Source organism: Anas platyrhynchos, chromosome 1, assembly GCF_047663525.1.
Source record: "Anas platyrhynchos isolate ZD024472 breed Pekin duck chromosome 1, IASCAAS_PekinDuck_T2T, whole genome shotgun sequence".
NCBI classification, from domain to species: domain Eukaryota; kingdom Metazoa; phylum Chordata; class Aves; order Anseriformes; family Anatidae; genus Anas; species Anas platyrhynchos.
In genome coordinates, this window is record NC_092587.1 from 3,824,694 (window position 1) to 3,845,331 (window position 20,638).

Sequence of the window (20,638 nt, forward strand, 5' to 3'; positions counted from 1 at the left end):
TGACACGCAGAGAAAGAATCTCGTATGAACAGGAGACTTCGTGTTATAAGCACTGACAAATGATATCCAAATAGCTGTAGGGCACCTGTGATCTTTAGGAGAGATCAACTCTGTAATGGAATAATCGGGCTGAGCAGTTGCCCTAGGTTACAATAAAGAGGGGTGTTACCTGTTTTAATCCTGCAGAAGAATTATGGCTTGAAAGGTTTGTATTAAATAAATGCATAGAGTTTAATGACGAGCTTGTGCCGCTAACCCCAACACGTTTTCCCCATGAAGCACCCATCAGTGTCCACGGGGAATATTCAGGAGTCAGTACACAAATAGCATGAGAAGAACGAGCACGGTGTTTCCTGTAGCTCACCTCCCAGGATACGGTTTGGGGGCTGATGGTAACAGCCCTGCGTTTATCAGAAACTTGCCTCACCACCGAGAAAACTGAAAAGTATCAGCCGGTGCATTTTGTGCTGAGTCCTGTGATTTAGGTCTGCGGCTGACATAAAAACAAGAACCAGGCCGTAGAAACCTAGCTCTAAACCCAGTATTTTCTGCCTTCTGATTGCTCCAGCCCTACCCGCATTGCCCTGAATTTTGGTCTTGTTTTGAATAAGCCTTTCTTACAATGTCCGTAGTCATCTGAAGGCTTTTGCCTTTTGACATTTGAGGCTGGACGTGGCTCAAGCTGACTCCTTCCCCCATACCTCATTTGGGTGCTGTAGCACTCTGTAGTCACAGCAAGTTTTACAACACACAGAGACTTCTAGGTTTTGCAAACAGATCTAGGAGTTGTTAAATATATATATGTATTTTTATATATGTATATATATATAAAGAGAGAGAGAGAGAAAAGAAAGAAATGTAGGTGGCAAATTCCAAGTCAACCTCCTCCTTCATCATCCCATGGGGGAGCTCTGGGTGTGACATCAATTCTAGGTCAAGCTGCTCAAAGCCGTTTCTATCTCAGGTTTTATGGTGTCTGCAAGCATTGACATTGGATGGTTGGAAGAAGCCCTGTGCTTTGCATCCAGTACCTCCACCACCAGGCTGGTGTGCTTCTGATTTAGCGTTCCTCACTCCCAAACACCGCTGGTGGCATTCGCTCTTCCTTCACCCAGATGAGTCTATACTGAGAATTGATTCAGTTGAGTTTATACTCAAATTGGTGACTCTACCCAGTTGGGTCTATACTCAAACTGATGAATCTGCTTTTTTTACTGGAGCACCCTCGAGATCCAGTGAGGACAATGAGGTGTGGTCCAGCTCAGAACACTAAACATGCAGGAACACCTAAAACAACCTCCACAAGTTTATTACTGATCGTATCTCCCTCTTGTCAGCCAGTCTGGGTTTTAGATGCATCATCTAGCAAACAGTTTTGCTGGGCTGGTTTCCTCACTGGTGCCAGCAGACATTTCTTTTGCTTTTCAAGATAAAACCAGCCTCTGGTTAGACCCATCTGGTGGGCTGCAGGTTGGCTCCTGGTACAGCCTGCATCAACTCAGTCCTGCTCCCACCCAAATTTAACCTCTTTAGCTATCTTTTCTGCCCTGGCAAATGCACCCTGATTAGAGACAGGCCCAGGCAGTCGGTCCTCACTGTGAATTTCATGTTCCAGAGAAGCATCTTTATCTCGGGAAAGGCATCAAAGAGCCAGCTGAGGTGAGGTCTGAGCTGGCTGCGTGCAGGTTTCTGTATTCCCCTGCTGGGTTCATGTCTGCCTCTGTTTGGGGAAAATCTTTGCTCATCACTGAAGAATTCGCCTGCTGCTGCGGCTCATTTTCTCACCCTGCTTGACTTAGACCAGCAGCCCTTGGTGCTCCCGTTCCTCTCTCCTACTTGGACAGACGGGTGATGCCCATTTCTAACACTTTCAAAACCGTGTCAATGCAGAAACCCACAAAACAAAGGAAATGCTGACTTTAGCTTACCGCAGCTGATGACTCACTGTATCTTGTTGACATAGTCCTGGAAATACCCATTTCAAATTCCCCCGCTTGCTTATTATGGACACAGGTATATATTTATAGTAAATTTGTTCTCTTTGTGCATATGGAGAAAATAAGCACTGGAAGCTGCATCCAGAGGGTGAAAACCCCAGGATTTTCTCATGCACCCTATGGGCAATATCCCAGGACACAAAGGAAATGTTACTGGTCCTCTTGGGACCTGCTCAGCCCTCTGAGGCCATCTATTTGGATTTAAAGCTATGGGGTAAGGATGTATCACAAGGGCAAGAGTCAGCCTAGGGCAGGCATTAGCTGACTCTTGACTCTTGCTGGGTGAGCTCATGGTCTAGCAGGAGGTCTGACTCAGAGCAGGAGCACGAGTCACCTGCACAAACAGCTCTTGACTTCGCTTCTCAAGCACCCAGAATTTGCATCCAGCCCAGAGCTAGATTAGCACATGCTCATCTGCATGCAAGGTGATTTTCTGGTGCTAACAGGAAGTTTGGGGCTTGAGTAACATGCAGAGCACCACTCTGAGTCCAACCCTCCCAATATTATATATGAAAAAAAAATCTCTGGTCTTCACCCTCTGCTGGCTTCTCAACCACATCAAACAACTGGATCTAAGAAAACAAAGACTGAACTGCATGAAGAGCATCCTTCCCTCCTGTTCCTGGCCACACAGACTGTGTTTCTGTTGTGTTCACAAGAGAGCATCCTTGAGATGGATGACGAAGAAGAGATGCTGCAAGGGCAGCTCGTCCTCCTAGGGGGTTACAAAGCTTCCCATTTCCTCGTTCCCCTGAAATTCCTGCTGGATTGCCATGCCAACGTCATGAGAAGGAATGAGGAGGGGCTGTTTGAGGGCTGTCCCTAAGGAAAGGGTTTTGGCCAAGGATAAATTTTGTATTTTTATGTTATGCTTTGGCAAGGTAACTAATGCAAAATAGACATCAGGTATGCAAAGATGGGACTCATCTCATGTAATCTTAGGGGTGTAAATCAGAGCTTGTCACCCTCAGATCCTTTATGGCCATCAGAGACAATAAGTTCTTCACCTGACAGTATGAACTGTGCCTTGGAAATGTCCATTCATCTCCTGCTGACTCTGAGGGGGTGCTGAGCACTGGCTCTTCGGCAGGATGAATCCTGCCCAGCAAGCAGCAGAGGTCCGGAAGCAAGTTTGGGAGTCTGAGTCACGTCGGTGGGTGAGCTGGAAGAGGGCTGTTGCAATTGCTTGCCTCTGCCAGCCTGGCTTCAGGGCCAGCTCGTTGTGATGGAGGCACGGTTAGAAAATGTTCCTGGTGAGGACTGGAGACCTGGTTATTTTCCTCGTCCACTCATCGTGATGCAGCACCGGGTCTGTGTTATCTGAGCTCTGGCTCTGTGTTCCCACTGGTCCCCAGTTTGTGTCCTGCACTTGAGTTTTAAGCAGCAGGTAGTGGTGAGCAGATTTCGTGTAGATCAGATGTAGCCACAAATGCATAATTGAAATAGTAAATAGAAAATAAATAGTAAATAGTAAAAAATAGAAAATAAAAATAAAATAGTAAATAGAAATAGAATAGCAGATCATGGCAATCAAAATCAAAGTGTCTCCTGCCATATACACCCAACCTAGGTGGTTGGCTCATGCTCCCTGTCCAGCATAAGAAAACCATCACGCCCCAGCTGGTAATCACAGGCTGTTTGCTTTGTTAAACTTAGATCCTACCTTAAAGTTCATAAATGCATTGAATGAAGTCCTAAACCAACCTCCTAATGGCATTTTAGCACTTAATGCCCTGTGGTTTTATCACCTTTCCTTAAGCTAAGTGTTAAGTCTGAATCCTTTTATCCCAGACACATTGGGGAATCAATGAGCATGAGCACTGAGCAAGATTTATGAATGAAGGAGCTGTTTGCTCAAAATCTGGATTTTCAGCAACGGCAAGAAAGGCTCAAAAAAAAAAAAAAAAAAAAAAAAAAAAAGATAAAATTACAAAATGCATATTTAAGATTATATCCTTATCAGGAATAAGGTCTCTCCTGGCAGCTTCAGCACCTCCAATGGATTTCTTTCAGCTCTTAGCAGAAAATGATGCCTGCATTGCAGTGGGATTTGCCATCCTCCTACAAGACAGCATCATCATGTTTTTTCTGACATCTGCAGAGGTGAAGTGTTTATAGGGGACATCTGTCCCTTCCTCCTGTGCCACCTCCATGGACTTCAGAGGATGCCAGGTCCAGCAGGGACAACCCAAAGCACGACCCCTGGGCATGGGACTGCTCTTCCTTATTAGCAATGCTCTGATATACATCCACCTGCAACCTACAGCCTGATTTCCATATGGGGTGAGCCAGCAGCTAGACTGGAATCTCCTTGACGCACCTGCTCATTAACCTCGGCATAATTAACATGCAGCAACATGGGCTGTTTATTACACAGAGGGCCAGCCTGGGGCTCCCGAGTGGTGGAAACACAGCTTTGGGTAGGTACAGAGACCGTGGGATATCATCCAAATCCCCTTCCAGGATGAAATGAGCTGACAGGGTCTCGTCCATGCCCCAGGGGACTCTGAGCACTGGATCTGGAAATGGGACCTCCCCTGGGCTCTCCGAGGTATGTACCTGGTGACGTGTTGTGGCTTTGGGCTGTGGGAAGACCTTAAGATGAATCTCTCAAAACCAGGGAATTTGGCCGTCTACAGTCCTGTTATGATTTTCCAGATGTGTGCTTTAGGGTGGGAGAAGATGGGAGCCACATCTACCATGGGATCAGAGAAGTGTTAGCTGGAAACATTGGCTGGAGGTCTCCAAATCTTGAAGCAGAAGCGCTGCCAGTTCTCGAGCGGCTTGGTCATGGTTTCATCCAGCTAAACCGTGTGTCACCTCCTTGTTCATCATCTGCCATTTCCTAATAGCCTGGGGCAGCCCTGCACTACCTTCCTAGAGACATTTTCTTCTAACCTGCACCTCCCAAGCCACTACCTGTGGCAGCTGCCCTTTGCTATAGTGTCTGGCTCCACCACGAAGAGCTTGATGTCGTTCTCTCTGCAGCTCTAAGCAGCTGTAGGCAGCTGTTGGGCTGCCCTTTGGCCTCTCTTTTGTCATCCCCAGCAAATCCAAATCCCTCAGCCTCTCCTACGATGTGTGCCCCAGGCCTCTGACCACTTTGGTGGCATATCTTAGGGTCGTTTCAGTCCTCCCACATCCCAGCAGGATTCGGGAGTCCACCTACGTGGTGAGTTCTGGGCCTTAGATGTAACATCCTCCAGGAGGACAAGCCAAAGGAGGCTTAATTAGCAGGTTGTATTAATAAGTTATTTTATTTTATTTTATTTTATTTTATTTTAATTTAATTTTGGGGAAAATGTCTTTTTCTTTAAGAAGTGTATCTGTATGAAACCACAGCCTGGTTCAGTTTCCAGAAGGAGCAACCTGTCGGTGAACTCAAAGCACAATTCTGAGTGCTGCTGCAGCTCATGAATAAGAGCATGGTGGAAAGAGGGAAATCCCACAGAGCTGCTTTGACTCCTCGGGACTTCCAGGTTACCTGAGGAACAGCTGCAGGCTGTGAGATACTCCCACTCCAGGACCCTTTTGTTGTGTTGTTTCGTTTTTTGTTTTTTTTTTTTTTTTTGACACGGGCATCATCTCAGGGCTGTTGCTTTTCTCTGGGTAACCTTGCACCTTGCTGTAGGTGAGTGACCCACGGGGCAAAACCCAGAGCAGAGGGGACGAGATGTGCTCCAGGCTTGCAGGGAAAGTGAGAAGGTTTGCTCACTGAGGCTTGCTAAACTTGACAGCTGTTTAATTTTAATCGCCTTGCCGGGCTGCAGTGAAGGCTGTGGTTAACTATTCTGGGTACAGCAGGGAAGCCACAGTGCTGGCAGGTTGAATGAGGCAAGCTCGTTGTGGGATAAACACTTAAAAAGGGGTCTCCTGAGACCCTAAAAATGCAAGAGGCCAGATCCCAGATCTGCCTAGTCTTCTCTTTTTGTGCTATTTTCCATGACCCAGGCCATGCGAGGAGACAGGAGTAGGATGGAGGGATCTGAGCCTCCTGACCTGAAGGCATTGTGGTCACTGGCAGGGGTTCAGCATTTCCCCATCGATGCAGTGCTTGTATTTTGTAATGCAGCAGCCTAAAATCAGCAGGGAGGCAGCCTCCTCCCCCTGAGTCACGGGGCTGAGTTTTTCGATCTTTGAGCCAATTAATTTTTTATTATTTTTTTTTCGTGGGGAAATCCATGAACCTGACATAACCTGGGTTGCGTCTGCAACCACTTGTAGTCTGCTCGAGGTGTGAAGACGCAGAAGTTTTCATCCTATGGTGCAAAAGCTCAGCTTCTTCCTGGGCACATAGGAAGGAGCTGCCTTGAATCCTGGAGCCGTAACCCCAGTGATGATGGGACTTGGCCTGCGATGCTTTCACAGATACAGGCATTGCACCCCAAAACCACAGGCACCAAGAGAGGGGGTGGATTGATTGCACAATGCTTCGAGTATGTAAAAGCCAGACATCTGTGACGGAGCTATCTGCTTACACTGCGTTTGTACTCAACACAGAAATAAACACGTTAATTTGAACTATTTTATATAGTTGCCTAATTTGGGCTGCGTGCATCTCTCTGGAGATGCCTTTTTTCTCTCCATTGACTAAAAAGGACAGGTTTGTAAATGTGTTTTTCAAATGCCTGGATTAGGATGAACCCCATAGAGAGAGATTTTGGTGATGGATATCTCTTATTATTTTATATAAGATTATTTTAAGATTCTCGTGTGTCATAAAACAAGTATAAGGACATCATTCTTATTTTCCTTCTATATCAATATCACATCTCTGCTTTTGCCATCTGCGTTTTACCTCTGCTCCCAGGCAAATATCCTGCCCTCTCTTCACCCAGAATCACCCAACCTGCAGAAATAGCGGGGTGTTTGCCTGGGGTGTGAGGTTTCGGTGGCTGCTCAGCCCTCCCCGGCGGCCCCCGTGCTGCTGCAGGAGAATCAGAAAGCGAAAACCAACGGATTGATTTTTGGTCTCCAAAAGCTGAACAAAACTGAAAGAGTGAAAGCAAACCACAGGCAACCTGCCAGCTGGCTGAGCCTCTGCAGCGGGGCGATGCGCTGTCGGTGACGGAGAGGAGACCCTGTGGTCACCGGGACCGTGGTGCTTGGTCCGATGGAGTTCGGATGCTTAAAATAACTCCAGGTAGCCCAAATTTGGGTTACAACATAAATCATGTTCCAGGTCTTCACGATAAGCTGGAATATGTTAAAAATGCTTCTTGATCCTTATGGGGCCGCATTTGTCTCCAAAATGCAAGACTGGCCCTAAGTCAGCATTTAAGATATTGCATTAAAAAATATAATAATATCTCAAGGTAAACCATTTAAAACTATGCTCTGGTCCTTTTGATGGATTATGCAGCCTTATTTATCTTTTATATCCTTACCTCTCTGCCTAATTTTCCCCATAACTGAGATACTTTTTGCACAGTCCTGGACAACAGCTGTGCCATGTCCCTTGGTGCTGGCCCCAGGGTGCCCACGCTCCCCTTGTGCCTTGTGCACCAACAGAGCACTTCCCACAACCTGAGGTCTCTGAGGGTTGTCCAGCATCCAGACATCTTCAGGCCCTGCCTGTGGCCAGGGGGATGCCAGGATCTTTGCTGCCCGCTAAGGAGAACAGAACAGAACAACACAGCCCACGTCCAAGCAGTATTTTTCTCCCTTGCATTGGGATTTATTTTGCCCCCGTGGCTCCTGCTGCTGTGATTTGCTCCTTCCTGAGCATCTGCGCTGCTCAAGCTACATAGCAGCTCTGTGGCTCCTCGCTTGCTTCTTCCATGGGGAAAGAAGCGTCAAAAAATGGCTTTGGTGGCACCTCTTATTTATTTATTTTGTTTTTCGGAAGAAATAGTGCCCTCCTCTGTCTGACTCTGCTGGTTTTAAATCCTCTCCTTCCTGCCCTGCAGTCACAAGAGGTGTTTGTATTTCTCCTCAGCTGGACTGCTGTAGCAGCAGCCTTTAACATCTCATAGAAAGGGAACATAAATAAATATAAAAAATAAAATAAAGAAAAAAATCCTTGTGGAGAAGCCAGGTCTGGACACCCACACACTTTCCCTAGAAAAAATACTGCAAACACTATTTCTTTTCAACCATGACATGGAAAAAATGTTCAAATTACTTCATGGACACATCTCCAAGTTCCCAAGAAAAAATCCCACATGACCAGGAGAAGACTGGAGGATCTAATAGGATTTTTTTTTTTTTTTTGATCTCTTTAAGAGCTGAAGAAGTGAAGTTTTGTCTTTCAGGACAAACCCCCTGTAAGCTGGCCTGCAGGAGAGGGTGTGCAACATCTCTTACACACCTCCGCTCCATCCAGAAAGTGTGCAGCTCTGGATACCATGCAACCATTGTCTGTACTGACATGGAAGGCAGAACAGTGCCAGCTGTTAAGCATTAGAGCACCATTTTTATAAACATGTGTGAAATGCAAAAACATGACATAATAGGCTTTGGGAGTAGGGTGTGAGATCCGTGGCTTCTTCTGGTTATTTCACCAACTTGCTGTTACAGTATTCTTTGAGTGTTGTCTATATTTCAGTCACAGCACGTTTTTATTTATTTATTTTTTGATAAACTCTGGAAAAAAAAAAATCCAGATTAAATAAAACTATGTACATGTGGAAAAGTCCAACGTTATTCCCACTGGTCGCTCATTCACAACCCAGCTGGGTTCCAACAGCAAAATGCCCACATAACAATCCAGGCTGGTCCACCTCTAGGGTGACCCTGGATTAGCTTTTATTGATGTCAGCAGCATGGAAAAACATTCTGTTTTCCAAGACTGGCTCGTTATACATTACTCTGTGTGGGATTTCACCACCAGGCCTTCTGAGAACTTGAACCATGTTTCCACTGCGTTTTTGATTTCACAGCTGGGTCCTGATTGCATCACCTTAGCTGATATCTGCTTTGCCTACTTCTTGTTTTGCTGTGAATTTTTTAAGTCCTTTTTGAAAAAAAAAGTGAAACTTGATGTTGGCTGCCTGTTTTCTTCCTTTCTCTGTATGTAGTGACTTCTTTTGAGCAGCAATAACCTGCCATTTTACCATGTTAAAAGCAGAGGACCAGTGAGCATTGCCAGGACCCCAGCCTCAACATCTTACTATTTTTCTTCAGAGGCATCAATCAGGTGCTGTTCTAAACTTGAGTCCCCAAATCCCTTTGCTCCGGTGCCTCGAGACAGCAACCTGCCCTTGGGGGCCCTGCTTGAGCAGGAGGCTTGGACCAGACGACCTCCAGAGGCGCCTCCCAGCCTCAGCCAAGCTGATTCTCTGATTTTCTTCCGGTGGCCAGGCTCTGGCACTGCCATGGCATCAGACTCCTCACCTTTTGTCAAGCCCTTTTCTGGCCCAGGTCCCAACTTCTGATGCTCCCCAGTTACAGTAGGTGGTGGTTGGTCATTGTCATCAACAATCTTTAGTCCCATTTCTCCCACTGATGTAGGAAACCATCATCTTTCCTTCAGCTGTCCTTTGAGAGACCGTGGGAGTCAATTCTTGTCATTCCCTCTGATTTCGGAGGCATGCAGCATCTGCATCCATCCCCCCAAACCCTTTTTATTTGACTCCTAGTGGAAGAACCCATCTCCACCAAGCCTCTGCTCCGTGCAGGTTGGGATGTTGCTTGAACATGGGCTCAGCAGTGGTCTAAAGCAGCAAGCAGAGCAATTTGCAATTCTCTCCATACTTACTCTCCCTGGAAGGGGCAATTTGCGTATTGGCTGTGTTGTATAACAGGGGATTTGGGTCTGATAAGCACTGTACTAAAGGAGAAGAAGGTGCTTGTGGTTCATGTATTGGTGCAGACATGGGAGAGGACCTGTCCAGTGAGATATAATTTTGAAATGCTCTTTCTGTATCTAGAAAATGTAATGAATAAAGAACGGGGCAGTTATATGCCCCCCAAATCTACAGGATGGCATTGGCAATGCTGTTACAAAACCTTTACAGTCAGGGAAGGGAAATGCCTGCCCTGATCATATTAACTGTGTTCTGAGAGGCTGTAGGAGAGCAGGGCACCTGTGTGTGCTCAGACAGGCTGTGGCATCTAATGTCCCCAAAGGCAGTCGGCTGAGAACAGAGCCCCACGAGAAATGAGGAAATGGGGAGGGAAGTCACCAAACACAGTCTGTTTGTGACATGTGACGCCAGTCAGCAAACTTGGGAGAAATTGTGAGGAAATAGAAAATTGCACTTGTCCCATTTCTGGGCAGGCATGAGCAAATCTCCCTGGAATAATTACATTTTTCGGTAAGCTTCACTTTTTATAAAAAGGGGAAGATTTATGACTGGGTTGTACTGGGTCTGGCTGGGATGTTAACTTTCCCTGCAGCAGCCCATACAGTGTTGTGCTCTGCTCTTGTAGCTGGAACAGCAGTGTTATCACACCAGTGTTGTGTCTGCTGCTGAGCAGTGCTGGCACAGCATCAGGACTCTCCCTAACCCTCCTAGGGGGTGGGCAAAAAAAAAGAGAGAAAGGAACATCAGCAGGGCAGCTGACCGAAACCAACCAAAGGGATATTCCGTACCATATGATGTCACACTCAGCAATAAAAAGTGGAAAAAGAAAAACAAGAGGAGGGTTGGGTTCTCGTTGTGAAAACGTCGGTCCTCCTCCCAAACACTAGCTACGTGCGTTGAAGCCCTGCTTCAAGGACATGGTCAAGCATCGCTCATTTGTGGAGAGTAGAGAGCAATTTCTTTCTTCTGCACTTCCACACAATCTTTACTTGTTTTATTTTGTTTTTCCCTTTCCCCCTCCCATTTCCCTTTTCCTTTTTTTCCCCTTTAGTTAAATCATTCAATTAATAGCAATCTTTCCTTAATAATTATTTTTCCCTTTAATTAAATTGTCCTTATCTCAACCCATGAGTTGTTCTTTCCTTTACTTCTTCCCCTCCTCTTCTGAAGAGTGAGAGAGCGGCTGTGGTGGAGTTCAGCTGCCTAGCAAGGTAACACCACCACAGGTATTTATTGCAGTGGGACTCACGACACGTCGCTGTTTCTCAAGGGGGAAGAACAAGGTGACAGTTCACCTGAGATACTCCTTCAAGGTAAGTCCTGCTCATTCCTCATCGCTGACTGATGTATTTCTTTTAAATTATTTCCTTAAGTTTCAGAATAAGTACATCGGACAAAGGGTGGGCTGCAGTTTCTGAGATCTAACCTCCTCCATAGGAGAAAATCAGAATTTACACAGGTGTATACTTGGCAGGGATTTAATGTTTTATATTACAGAGGACAAGGGGAGGAGGAATGGCCCAGGAAAGAAATTCGAGCATAGAAAAGTAGACAGTAAAAATCTGGAGAATATGAGTGATGTACTTAAAAGCCACAGAGATTGGAGGAAAGTGGAAACTTGTCACTGTGTGAACTAAACCTTGGTCTTTGAGGAAATAATGAAATCAAGTGGGATCTGGAAAAAAAAAACCAAACATATATATATATATATATATATAAATATATATATATATCACTTTTGGCTATGCTTAGACCGAAACCTTGAAGAAGGAACATTATTCCCAAAGGGAATGAATCAACCCACTCTGGACTGGCATTGCCAGAAGCCAATCCCTTGGATCATGCTCGAGCTGCAGCCCTTGCTGAGGCTGGCAGTGTGTCACCTCTCTGGAAAAGACATCAAAGCCTGGTGGGACACTTGGAAGAGGTTTTGCCTCTGCAACTCACCTATTGCCCCAGCCACATGTTGGAACTGATCTAAGATACCTTGGGGAAGCAGTAAGTGGAGGAAGCCTTGGGAACAGATGCACAAGAAGGTGCCCAATGGTTAACTCAGTTGTTTAATTGTAGGACAACAGATTCTAGTGTGTTCTTTTTAATTATTCATCTAGATGATGACCATCATCATGATATCATCATCACTATAGCATTTATCAATGCTATTTATTATTAATTATCTCCCAAACACGGTGTTATCATGTTTCGTGTGAATTTTCATATGCCCCAAGGTTATTTTGTGCACTGGAATGAAGCAGCATGACCTGGGCTGAACAGGGCACATCTTTTCAGCTAACCCACCCGGCTCCATTGGGCCTGCAGCAATAATGCTAAAATTATGTCCCAGAGCTGTTGGATCAAAGCTGTAGGAGATGCACTGAAGATACTGGGTGCAGAGTCTCCTCCTGACCTGAGGATGGCTGGAGCAGCCAGGTACACCTGATCTGGGAGCATTCCTTATCTTTGAATTACTGCCAGCTGATCACAGCACGAACCAAGCAGATGGGAGCTGGCTTTGGGTTCGTACCCCCTTTCACGTGCAATTTCAGGAAAAAAGTAGATTCAAGACCTTATTTTGGCCCACGGGCAGAGTCTGGCTCACAGCCATAGGAAAGGCTTGACTCAAGGTTATCAGAAATGCCACAAAATACCTTGCATAATGAACCTGTAAGTTTCAGTTGCCAAGTCACCTGGAAAATTCACACCAAACTGTTGAATGAGAGGAGGGAGCTTATTCTGCCCATGACCTTGAAAAAGATCTCTGGAAAAACACATCTGCAACACTAGTCCTGGCTCCACCCCAGGGCGACTTCACTCTAAATCCTACTCAAATAATCCAGTAAAACAGAATTATTGCCAAATTTCCTTTCCTGGAGATCGTATATAAACCACCCCCCAGCCACAGCCAGTTTCAGGCTGTAGCAGGGGCATTTGAAAATCCTCTGCTGCTCTGGGGCTGCAAACAGAATCACGTGAATAAACATATCTATGCACTGCTCTTTCACACGGTAGGTTGGTTTCTATATATCTGAAATGAAATCAGTTTTTTGTGAGTATATATATTTATATAAAGCTTGTGGAGGGGGTGGTGCAATAGAGGCACCTTTCCTGCCTGAGATGGGTCAGCTACTGTCATGCTCTAGAGGGTACTGGAATGAATCACCTCTTGTGGTTCACTCCTAGTTTTCAGCTTGCTGTCACCACGTTCCTGATCCAGTGCTAGTAAAGAGATAAAGGACCTGATGCCTTGTGTCAGACCAAGGGTATCTCCATTTCAATCTCCTGAATCCAATGGAAATTAATACAGGAGGGTCAGGGGAAATAATACAAAAAGGGCAATGTGCAAGGTGACTTTCCCAGCCTCCAGCAGCTCAGACACTTCCCCAGCCAAAGGTGGGCTTTGTGTTTCAGAGGCAACAGCAGCTTTCACTCCTGTGAATCTTTCAGCTGCCTCTCCTATCAGCCTTATTTCAAATGCTAATTATTTTAAAACCACTCAGTTGAACGTCTAGCAATGAAAATGGAAATATCACTGCTATCCCAAAGCCTGTGTGCAGCTGAGAGAAGATAAAGCATCCTGCATCACAGGAAAATTTGGAGTAGTTCTCTCCAAACAGAAAGATCTTGCTGACTGCCAACAATCACGTCAACACCTGAGAAAGATGAAATAGGACTATTTCTGGACAAGAAATAGAAATTCCTGTGCCAGCTCCTTTTGCAGTATAGCAAAAAATAACCAGAAAAGCTGAAGATGCGAATGGGTAGAAATTTTGTGTAATCACGGGAAGAGCTGTCCCTCGATATTGGTGTTGCTACATTTGCTGCTACCATCCTCTCAGTCCTTTCTCTGCATCCAAATGTTTGTCTGTGAGCTCATTTTTGGGGTTGGACTCCCCCCACACGCAAGGAGGATGCATATTGCCCAGTGTCAGCTGCCTGAGAGCCAGGACCCCAGGCTGGACCATTTGGGGTTATACATCTGATTTAAGTGGGAAAACAACCAACCAAAAATACATACATAAAAAAGACACAAAATGCTGAGATTCAGGACTTTGATTCAGGACTCAGCCTTCCCACTGAGCTCTTGGCCAAATGGGTTGGCTGGAAGGAAGGTCCCTGGTCCAGCACCAGATGTCTGCTGAATGTGGACCTCTCTTCATGCCCCTGTGATCCAGCTGGGATCCTCCAGCAGCTGACCTGTGGAGATGCTTATGTTACCAGCTTGGCCAATTTATTATTATTATTATTATTATTATTATTATTATTACTATTGTTATTATTACTATTGTTATTGTTATTATTATTATTATCAAAGCAGAAGCATTAGTTTTGCCAAGAAAACTTTGCTGTGTGAGCTGATGAGACACGGAGTGGGTTCGGGTCACTCTTCAGAGGGGCTGAAATCTGCTGCTGCTGCCCTATCGAGGCACTGAAACCTATCCTAAATTCCACCCATATTCCCCTGATGATTTTTCTCTATCCAAGAGAGGAGAAAATGTTCTCTCCCTGATCTTTCAAAGGCACCTTCTCTGCCACAAGGACAAAAATGACTCCAGGTTTGACGAGCTTTCTCTTATCTTGTCTGCATTTGACCTCCAGGTGAGCAAGAGCCCATCCCTCAGAGTCCTCCCCGCGATGCCACCACTGCTGCTGATTCTGCTGCAGATCTCCTCCAGCTGCCTTTGGTTGGGACGTGGCGAGGTGGTGACGTCCTTTGAAAGCTCATGCCCCCAGTTTTTCTTCCGGGAAACCCCCCCAAATGATGCCCTGGAGCCAGAGAACCCAGCCTGGATCTGCCAGCGCTACGAGAACCAGTATTACTTTGCCACCCTGTACGACAGGAGCAGGCGTATTCCCGTGTACTCTGCTTACTTGTACCAGCCTGGGCCTGGCAAAAGACCTAAAACGTGGCTGGTTGAGCCCCAGGTGAGTGTCCTTTCTTTCCATACATCAAACTCATTAAAAGCATAACTGGCATAACTGTATGGGATTCATCTTATCTGTCCCCTTGCAGTGCAATTCCTCTGATGAATTTGAGATGTCATCAGGAGATTGAGATGAGTCATGCACTAAAAATGCCCATTTTTCAGCATTGAACTTAGGGGAACATAAAGACAAATTACCTGATATCACACTGTGTAATGCACCCCCTTTCCTGTCCTGTGCTGGAGTGGGGAAACAAACCACGGCAAAGAGATGGCCAACAGCAGCTAAATTTGATGGGAATGAGCCACAGAAGAAGGCCATGTGTCCTGTTCCAAAGGAAGGCCAAAAAGTTTTCCTAAATATGGAAAGAAAGGTGTTATAGAATATATATATATATATATATATATATAAAAGGCATTTGCATTTGTTGGCCATAGCAACTCAATCAATAAATTTGGTATGGTGCCACTGACAATATTCAGAGGGGATAAAAATTTCTCTTTTCATCCTGGACCATCACCCCAGGCCATCTGCAAAATCTGTAATTTGGCTAACTTTCTTCACAGACCTTTTTGCAGCGTGGTGCCCTTTGATATTTGGGTTTCCCAGCTCTCTTTGGGAATTGTGAGCTGCCTTTAAAGGCTGATTATTTCCAACTTATTTTCAGTGATGCTGCAGAAGGAAAACATCTGTGTTCCCTGGCATGGCTCAGCTCTGAGAAACGTTATTAGCACAGTGGTACCAGATCTCACTTGCACTGAGGTATTTTTGCTTAGTTATTAGAGCAAAAAGCTTCATCCTTGTAACGAGCTGTAGCCCTCCCTGGGAAACCTCACCTCTAGGATGGGTTTCCCAACCCATTTCCCTGGGCATGGGGTTAGAGGAGGCAAACACTGGTGTTTCAGAAGTGTGGTATGCCTGCAGCATATACATGCTTCTTCCCAAATGGGGAGCAAAATCGGAGCAGATCAGAGGGAATGAGTCCTCCTCACCTTTCCCTGGGAGTCCCATGGGCTCTCCTCATCCTCTTCCCATCCTGTCCATCTGCAAGGACTCCCCAAGAGACCTAAGCCTTAAATAGGACATCTGTGCTCTTGTTTTCCCCAAGCCTGTAAAACACAAGGGTGTTGACAGATTGAACTTAAAAAAAAAAAGGCACGAAAAACATAGAGACAGAGAAAAACTGCTGTGGAAATGGGGCTGAATGGAGCAAAGGCCAGGGCTGGTGACAGGGTGATTAGATGCAGGTGATGAAGGTTGGATATGATTAATGGGGGTGGCAGGAGCTGGGGAGAGCCCCGGGGCAGCTGTGGGGTTAGGAGATGGGAGGAAAGGGAACCAGATGTGTCACAAATGTGTCTCGCCAAAGTCACCTCTCAAACCTGGGAGAATGGAAAACTCTCACTGCCTCATCATCCGCCCACTCTCCTGCTGCCAGCTGGATTTCAAAGGTCACAAGTCAGATCAAGTGCAGCCACATTTTGAGCTTTATTTTATTTTAATCTCGTGTATTTGTTGGGGAGGGGCAGCTTTGAGATTTCTCTTTGATTTGAGTTTTCACACACTGAAATGACACAAAAAAAAAAAAAAAAAAAAAAAACATGAGTGTTTGGCATTCAGAGACTTGTGCTCCACAGAAACCTGCTCTTTTATTCCCATCCGCAATGCTAACACACTTTCCTCTTTACCTTTCAAGCTGATGGGCTTAAGTTATCCCAAAACGATGGAAAAAGAATGGACCCTCTTGAATTATTTCAACGTCACTTTAGAGCAGCTCGGCAAGAGCCAGGCTGTCCTCCAGGACTACAAGAACCTGACGGGTCTGAACCGGGGCCACCTGAACCCCAGCGGCCACCACTCCGACTCCTTCAGCAGGCTGGCCACCTTCAGCCTCACCAACATAATTCCCCAGGATGAGAAACTCAACGGCGGTGCCTGGAACAACTACGAGCAGCAAATCATGATGAGGAGGACGCAGAGCTGTAACACCACCTACATCGTGGTGGGCGCCGTGCCCGGGAACAACTACATCGCCAAGGGCAGGGTCAACAAGCCCAGCCACATCTGGTCGAGTGCTTGCTGCGAGGTGGACAACAACCACAGGAAATCTTGGGCTGTCATTGCTGAGAATGACAAGAACGAGGTCCATATGCTCACACTGGGGGAGCTGGAGGAGGTGTTGACCCAGCTCTACGGGAGGGACCAAGTTTATCTCTTTGATAGCGACTGTCCGCGGGAATGAGCCTCGTTGCACCTCCTGGGTGTAAAAGGGAGCCAGTAGCAGCACCATGTGCACTGTGTGCCATTCATCCTTCCTTCTCTAGCTGCTTTCCAGCTTTGTTTCTGGGACCATCTTCTCTAAAAAAAAGGAAGGAAGAGGCCAGCAGAGCCTCCACCTGGTTTGCTTTCCTACTCTGCCGCCCACCCTAGCAATGAACTTTCATGGAAGTGTCTTTGGAAGCTCTGGAGGGGCAATCTGAATAAAAGCCCATGGGCAGGGAAATTGGAGCTAGTCGCTAAGACTAGAGAGGTTTTTTCTTTTATTTTTTTTTCTTGTTTGTGTTTTTTGTTTGTTTGTTTCCTTTTTCTCCATGCCCGTATACAGAATGTATTTCCTTCCCTTCTTCATCTGGCATGACTGATAGCATGCTGCTGACTTCTCCCTCACCTCCTTGGGAAAGATCTCATGGCAGGGTGGCTCAGGTAGCCCAGGGAGGTTGTGGAGTCTCCAGTTCTGGGGATATTCAAAGCCCAGCTGGACACAGTCCTGGATGACCTGCTCTGTCTAACCCTACTTGAGCAGGGGTTTGGGCTAGAGGATCTCCAGAGGTCCCTTCCAACCTCAGCCATTCAGCGATGCTGTGATTGATTCTGGAACAAGCAAAGAGCCCAAGGATTGCTGATAGTCTGTAAGGATTATCCTACTGACACAGCCAAGGACATCAGCAAAGGACAGAGGGAGAGAGGAAGGAGGAAAGAAGGAAGGCAACTTAGCGTAGGAGGAACATCCCAGCTCCGCTGAGGTCTGCAACAAGGTAAAACAAGGAGAAGGAAGGAAATAACCTGCATTGAATCATTAGGCTCCCTAACCCTGAGCTTACATGAAGGCCATGCTTATGTAAATTTACTAGGAGATTTTTGTTTGCTTGTTTTTGGACCCTGTACCTTGAGAACAAGTGCTGAGGTAATAGGCAACCAGGCTCAAGGAGCAAATATACAGAAGACTTTGACTAGTCAAAGATAAATTTCGGTGATACGGCGGTGGGATAGCTTTATTTTCTGCTCTACTTCTGAACCTTTTTCACAGATTTATATGTAATTGATTTATTTTTTTCCATTTTAAGATCTGTTCGTTGGTATAAAAAGTCAATATATGGAATATAATTTAGTTTCTGAGTAGTTCACAATTTATTTGCTCCAGTGCTGGATCTTAGGGTCACATTAAGTAAATCAAAAGTTACTTCCCACTGACATTTCCACTCCTGGTAATGCCCTACTGCAGAAAGCTTCCTTGCCAAAGGCAGGCTGTCCAAATGCAATCTGAAGATGTGGCAACACTTATGGAAGTGTTACCATCAGGGTCCTGATGTTTTTCCTATGAACTTGCACACATGAGGTAGATCATGGTGTCATCGTGGTGGATCATTCTCCATGGGTCCTGGGCCTCGGAGCTCTGGTTGCAGAGGAGATCAGCTCAGCTGCATAAATACAGGCATCCTGGGCCAGCTGAGATGCCTTGAGGTATACTGCGGGTCTGATGACCTGCTGCAGGGTCCTGGGGACATCTGCACCCACCACGGGCCAGCAGTCAGGGTGGGTTCAGGTCCTCAAGAGCATCTCCAGTGGCTCTGGACACCCTAGTGCAGGTGATCAGGTCCGGCCCCAGACCTCTGTACAGTGCCAGGTAGCATCGTGAACATCTGCTCCTGTCATCTTCACCTGCCTTACCAAGAGCAGCAATAATAATAACCCACTTAAATTACAATAACTTAAACAACAATAATAACTCACTTTTTGCCAAGTGAGGCAGGAGAGTATCTGTGGAGGACAAAGTCAGGAGGAAAGTCAGGGCCACCACTCATATTTTCCTCTTTCCTGATAGTCCCGTGTGGTCCCAGGTCCCCTGCCCAATTATTTCAAAACATCAGAAACCACCAACGGGGTGAAACTGCCGCTGCTATTTCAGGTTGAGGGAGCCCAGCAGCCCCCTCTGCAGTTACTCATGGGCCTCCTCTGACTCTTTCACCCCACCTCCTCATGCCTGAAAACCACACTCATCCTCACCGCTCCAGCCACCCCCGCTTTCCAGGCCCTGCTGGAATCCCCCCGGCTCCCCATAGCCCAGCCACCCCCTGACTCACACCTCCACCAGCTCCCTGGTTCTCCTCCCCAGGACCGTTTCCCCCAGTGGTACCCAGAAATGCCCTCCCCTCCTCTGCGAGCACATGAAATGCATTGGAAGCCAAAGGAGTAAATGAATCAGCTTGGAGGCTGCCTTCCAGCAGATATCAGGGGCGAGCTGAGCAGAGGGCTGCCCCAGCCCCAAGGCCCTCAGCTCCTGGAACAGCCTCCGGGCAGCTTTCTTACGGGGTTTCCTCTGGTTTCTGCTGATCCTGGATGTGAATGGGACATAGGGACAGAGCCCAAAGCCGCCCCGTGAGCCATGCGTGTGCCTGCTGGGAAGATGCAGCCCCCCTGAGCTGGGAAGGTAACGTCACAGCTTGCTCTGCTCTGTGTCTGTCTGTCTGTGGGGGGAGATCTGGGTGCCAGCAGGACTTTAGACATGAAGGAAGAAGTGGTTATTAGTGGGGGCTGTAGGGGGGCGTTGGTAGCTCAGAGCTATTGCTGGTTGCATCACCTTTTGGGGCATCTGAAGGGGCACGCAGCTCTGCCAGCAGCTCGCCCAGAGGTCCTGCCACTGCTCGAGGGCCTCTAGGTGTTACCCATCCCATCAAACAAGCAAACGAATGAACAAAAAAGCCTAGCATTTAATTAGTTCAGCCTGGAAACACACTCATCACACTGCACATCTCTGAGGAACCCCTCTGGCCAACAGAGGACCAAGTGTCCTTCCCAGGCCACCTCTCCGTGCACGTACAGTGGCCGAGCAAGCACAGGACAGGCTGGCAGCAGGACTCAGGAGCAGAAGCAGCTTTCCTCCAAATTCCCGGCGTCACTTACTATTTCTGGCATTGCCACAGGCTTCCTGTGTGGTCTAGACTGAGGCATTACCTTGTGCAGCGATGGCTGGGTTGCAAACACCCCCATGTAGCGTGGGTGGAGGAAGGAGAGCAGACAGCCGCACGGTGAGCAGGCTGCTCTGTCCTGCCTGCACCAGAAAAAGGGTGAATTAGCAGGTGAGGAGCTCAGAGGTGGGGCATCTCAGCTGCTTCTGTTGCCTACACCCTCATGCCACAAGGCGGCTGGGCTCTTGTGACAGCAGACGCAACCCATACCTTGGTCCCTCCCACGTTAAATGAAATTAATGGTGCTTTTGTACCTTGTGAATATCTGAGGGGTTCCAGGCTGCAGGTGCTGCTCTCCTGGTGTTTCAGATCTGTGGGCACAGCAGACATTTCTGCCCTACACAAGCCTGGCTAAAGCTGAGCCTTTTCCCCAGCCAGGAACCATCCAAAAGGGTCCTGCTGGGTTTTTAGCACACTGAGGACTGGTGGAGGAGGTTTTCTCCCCACTTTTGGGAGGAGGCAACCAGGAGGTACCAAGGCAAGACAGGAGAGGTTTTCCCATGGCACCTGGGGTCTCTGAGCATCTCCAAAGCAAGAAGCAGAAATGGGGTCCCGTCTGTCACCACGCAACTGAATCTTACAGGAGGTCCTACTGGGAATTTCCTGACTTCAGTTAAACATGGATCTTACAAAAAGGAAAGGGGTCATTTCCATTTACCTAGCTTCTGCTTTATCTTACGAGGAGCTATTAGATATTATTGTTATTGTTATTGTTATTGTTATT

At 46.8% G+C, this 20,638-nt stretch overlaps 1 protein-coding gene across 7 annotated transcripts; it reads left to right on the forward strand.

Moving 5' to 3' along the window:
- The first annotated feature begins 4,140 nt into the window (after positions 1-4,140).
- Positions 4,141-18,056, forward strand: LOC101790301 (endonuclease domain-containing 1 protein). 7 transcript variants are annotated; one of them, XM_072042258.1, is made up of 4 exons: positions 4,141-4,548; positions 10,972-11,058; positions 14,342-14,668; positions 16,365-18,056. In XM_072042258.1, the coding sequence occupies exons 1-4, from the start codon at positions 4,489-4,491 to the stop codon at positions 16,908-16,910; spliced, it is 1,020 nt and encodes a 339-aa protein (XP_071898359.1). In that variant the 5' UTR covers positions 4,141-4,488; the 3' UTR covers positions 16,911-18,056. The 7 variants fall into 7 exon arrangements, with proteins under 7 accessions (XP_071898359.1, XP_071898423.1, XP_071898505.1 ...); XM_072042404.1 differs by having other exon boundaries at positions 4,162-4,548; positions 10,985-11,058; XM_072042345.1 differs by having other exon boundaries at positions 4,164-4,548; positions 10,916-11,058.
- Positions 18,057-20,638: the final 2,582 nt, after the last annotated feature.